The 4,371-nt window shown below is 36.2% G+C and overlaps 1 protein-coding gene across 2 annotated transcripts; it reads right to left on the bottom strand.

Moving 5' to 3' along the window:
* Positions 1–1,445: 1,445 nt before the first annotated feature.
* LOC113333456 lies at positions 1,446–3,848 on the bottom strand. 2 transcript variants are annotated; one of them, XR_003352010.1, is made up of 3 exons: positions 2,881–3,848; positions 2,646–2,753; positions 1,446–1,864 (listed from the first exon to the last, which is right to left on the bottom strand). XR_003352010.1 is itself a non-coding variant. In XM_026579929.1 (3 exons), exons 1-3 carry the CDS (start codon positions 2,921–2,923, stop codon positions 1,663–1,665), a joined length of 348 nt encoding a protein of 115 aa, XP_026435714.1. In that variant the 5' UTR covers positions 2,924–3,827; the 3' UTR covers positions 1,446–1,662. The 2 variants fall into 2 exon arrangements, 1 of the variants encoding a protein (XP_026435714.1); XM_026579929.1 differs by having other exon boundaries at positions 2,646–2,748; positions 2,881–3,827.
* Positions 3,849–4,371: the final 523 nt, after the last annotated feature.

The following is a 4,371-nucleotide window of genomic DNA, read 5'->3' as shown; positions in this document are numbered from 1 at the left end:
TTTTTTTGTACTTTTTTTTGCGAATATTATAAGTATAATTTTTTTTACAAATGTTGTTTGTTGTGTTTTCGAAATCATATTATCATTGCTATTATTTTCCTAATCTTCATTCCCCACGAAGATATTTCCAGCCCATACTTTTGTATATGAATCCATTTGTTTATCATCGATAGCACAAAAAATTGATTAAGTTTACCAATTTTTGTTCAATAGAATAAAACAATTTTGAACTTATAACCATAATTGGGGTTTTCAGAGATAACTAAATAAACCACAATTTTCGTTAGTAACGGCACGAGTAAATTTTTGATGGGGGCAATATTTGATGGGGGTGTGAGGGACGAGTAGGGAGCTTCCATTTGTCAATCCAGTTAATGGTTTCTAACCAATTAAAATCTTCGTTATTTAGGGGAAGGGTAAATACGGTGTACACTAATTATCTCCTCAATTTGCGCTTCTGCACCAAGTATCTTCAGTTCCGCAACATGATTTCCCCACATCCCATATTCAATCAAAATGTCTCTGAATGGAAGAATATGAGTATGTATGTATTGTTGAAAGAAACAAAGTATTGATTTATCAAGTAGTGAATCCACCTTAAAACACAGCGAGGCCACCCAAATCCATGGAAACCAAATGTCCTAAGAGTCTCAACTCCTAAACCTCGAACAGATACCATAACAAAATTTAAAAGAAACCCATATCACAAAACTGATTTTTCTTCTCTTTTAGAGATCTGTAAAAACACACACACACACCTCTATCCTAATTTTTTCTCTTTCTTTCCCGTCATCATTTTCATCATGTTCTTTTGATTTCCAGTCATCACTACTTGGACAAAAATCAGCAGGCAGATATAGATCAGAAATTATTGATGTTGGATAATCTTATTAGATCATCAAAATCATATAGAGGAATATCATTGAGTTTTTTTTTTAATTCGATTGTTTGATTTTTGGTTTTAAAAACCGGTTGCTAAAGCAATCTCTGGATGTAGGAGTGTAGGAGGCAAGTAGGTGATACATCTCGAGAACAAGAACTGAAGAAGGGAAGCAGATGATATATTTGGAGAAGAAGAAGATATATGTTGTGTTGATTTTACTGGAATTTTTTTGGAATCACCGTATTTACCCTTCCCCTAAATAACGAAGATTTTAATTGGTTAGAAACCATTAACTGGATTGACAAATGGCAGCTCCCTACTCGTCCCTCACGCCCCATCAAAAATTTACTCGTAAAGGCACGACCTTAATTTATCGCTTGATTCCTTTTTTGATTCTTCTTGTGTTCGTGAAACAGCCCCTTTGAAACTAAACATCTATGGTTCCAGTGCCACAACTAAACATCTATTGTTCCAGTGCCATGCAGGTGGGTGTAGCTTAACTTAATGGGGTCTTGTATTACAGATGAATATGACTGTCCAAAACTCTTAAACCAAAAAAAAATAGATTGAACATGCTCACATAATCTTATTAGTAAAACGAAGACCATATTCAAAAACCAATCGTACAGTCGAACAGACTTAAGCAAGTTCAAACCAACAAAAAGCAAGGACTTTCCGGACAAAAAAATGTAAACTTATAATATGATAAATTGCATTACTTTTTTAACCCCCGCTCTAAAGTAAAACATCGATACTCCCCATCCGATATGTCGGTATCATTAGTCTAGATCCTTCATTGATTCTATTACTCGATATGCCGATACCATTAGCATATGCCAGTGGTTTAACTTGACTTCCACGAGCTCAGTGTCGACATCAATCTCATGTTGTCTTGGTGGTAGTTGTATTCCATATACAGGCTTCATGTCGATTTTCTCAAACAATGCTTCATAGTCCTCCAGAATCATCATTTTCCTCCTCCTGCACAATAACGAACCTTGCCATTAGGATCTCTCCGAAAGATAATGCTACATTTATCATGCGTCTGAATAATTGGTATACCTCCGCAAATAGGTTGTTTTCATAGTAATAAACCCATGAACCCTTTTTTAGACTGACCCTTGAAACCTCAAAATTTATCCCTCCCCGTGTAGCCTTTCTCACCTCGAATACAACCTGGCGCAGAAAGAGTGTATGTAATACCTCAAAATCATTTTCGTCTCCATCCACCTGTATCATGCCCAAGAATGTATACCCCTATTTGTTGACCAGGTGATTCTATTTATCAGCCCGCTGGAGTGCGGTCATTGGGAGATTACTCTGTGTTTCCAATAGATGCATTCAGAGGTGGAGTAACGGCTTTAAGGGAGATGCCGAAATTAGGATTGCCTTCAGGGACATAATTTGTCTCTGACGTCCGTGTTAGAGCATCAACATGTACTCCTTTGAGATAGCATTTGGTTTTAGGATTGGTACTGACCAAGGGATCAGAGGGAAAAACGTGTTTCTTGTAGGGAGTCAGTGGAAAGTGGAAACATAAGGCTATACTACTAATCACCGATGACTATATATATCAAAAAACAAACAAAATTTCCATTTAAATCACATTCTAAAACATGTAAAAAGTGACGGACATGGAAATCTCTGAAATATGGGTTTTTATCGAGTATACATAAACACTAAAAAGTTTTCTTAATTGGAACCCTGAATTTCTTTAAGATAACTAAGACTAAAACAAAAAAATGCCATATGCAAAATTTACCTTAAAATGTGTGGCCTAACTGCTCGACGCATTCCATTACCAAGGGGTCCGTATCTTCTGTGCCAAAAGATAGGGGAGCCACAGGCCAATAGCATTGTGACACCTGTTCTTTTTTAATTTGTAACAGCAAAACCGGTTGTAATCCTCTCAGTTAGGAAACAGAATCAAAATCAAACTTATTACTATTACTTGGCATGTTCCAGTGAAACCTGTGAAGGATAGAAGAAATATATACCTTTAGTTGGACCACCAACCGTAATCACAGTAGAACTCCCCATGTATTTTTTTGTAGATCAAAAGTTGAAATTTGGAGATTTGAAAAGAAATTGAAGATTCTTGTTACTTCCCTTGCACAGTGTGGTTCTTCACTCTTTATTATACAAATATTTAAATTGAGAAACTTTTTGGATTTTGTCAGATAATTCAAGGTTTGTCGTACTGTAATTGAGAGAGTGATGACAAAATAATGGGAAAGCGAGAGGAAATTGAGATTTTATGATTTAAGATCTAAGAAGAATGGCGGATATTCTCTGCTGATAAAATCATGGGATGCTCTAGTAATAATAATAACAGATGATCATGGGGATGAGATCCGGATCAAAACACAATCAAAATGATTCGATTAAAGAAATTGGGAGAGAAGCGGATCAATTATCTGTTCGTGCAGAGTATAGCAGTAATACCAGTAGTAGGAGAACTATTATGTTGATGGAATTGAACAACTATTTGTTAACCCCCACGTTGACGTTTTCCCTGAACACGTCGATCTTCTCCTTTGCCATAATTTAGTGATTATCTAGCTTTGGGCATGAATGCAAATCTTTTTTTTTTTTCTGTTTTTGATCAGACAGCTGGGATGAACACAAATCTTGGTGGAGGACTTGGAGGTATTTGTGTATCCTAACTGAGAGGATTGCATAAAGGAAACCACGGCCCGTTTTGCTGTTACAAATAAAAGAGAACAGGTGTTGCAGTGTTATTGGCCTGGCACAGGTGGCTCACCTTTCTTTTGGCACAGAAGATACGGACCCATTACCAAGTCTCGATGTCGCGAACCTTTCGGCTGTTTCTCATCCAAACAATTAAGGTATCGACGGCGTACCTTCTATCTTAATCTAAATCCTCGATCGGTTTCTTCATCTCATTCACAGGTGTGAGAAGAACCTGCAGATTTAGTAGTGTTATCTCATTCACATCTCTAATATAAGGTAAAAATATCAGAATAATTTTAAAAGCATGAGACAAAAATAAACTTCATAAATATCCTCTTCTTGATTCTCCTTATTTTATCAGTAAAATTAAAAATGAACTCAAAGACACTGGTCGAAGAAATGGTTTGTAGTTTCCTTGGGAGAATCTTATATATTAACTCAAAGAAACAGTCTAACGATGTCATCATGGTCAAGTTAAACTGAGTTTTGAATTTTGAACAACTCAACCTATTTGATGAGTTGAATGCAACAATATGGGAGGATTGAAAACATGAAAAAATGCTCAAATATCTGTATCCAATCTCTAATATCACAATTTGATAACAATAACATTTACTTTTCTTTTATGGGTTATAAGAAGTAATATTCGACTTAAGGCTCACCTGGTATGGGCCTAGTTAGTAATTCGGGATTCGGAAAACGTACGGGACGGCAAACGTACGAGTATTATACGGTTTTGTAAAATCCAGACTTGGTCCAAAATTCGGTCAACGGGACGTGATTCGTCAGTAATT

The sequence above is a fragment of the Papaver somniferum genome, unplaced genomic scaffold (assembly GCF_003573695.1).
Source record: "Papaver somniferum cultivar HN1 unplaced genomic scaffold, ASM357369v1 unplaced-scaffold_133, whole genome shotgun sequence".
NCBI classification, from domain to species: Eukaryota; Viridiplantae; Streptophyta; class Magnoliopsida; order Ranunculales; family Papaveraceae; genus Papaver; species Papaver somniferum.
This window is presented reverse-complemented; position numbering and strand designations above follow the sequence as displayed.

Excerpts from the sequence above, each read along its gene's own strand:
- LOC113333456 (XM_026579929.1), bottom strand. The coding sequence starts at position 2,923 with ATGGGGAGTTCTACTGTGATTACGGTTGGTGGTCCAACTAAAG. Across the intron at positions 2,749-2,880 it reads GGTTGGTGGTCCAACTAAAG|GTGTCACAATGCTATTGGCC; the intron begins GTATATATTTCT and ends AAAAAAGAACAG. Across the intron at positions 1,865-2,645 it reads GTTAGGCCACACATTTTAAG|GAGGAGGAAAATGATGATTC; the intron begins GTAAATTTTGCA and ends GTTATTGTGCAG.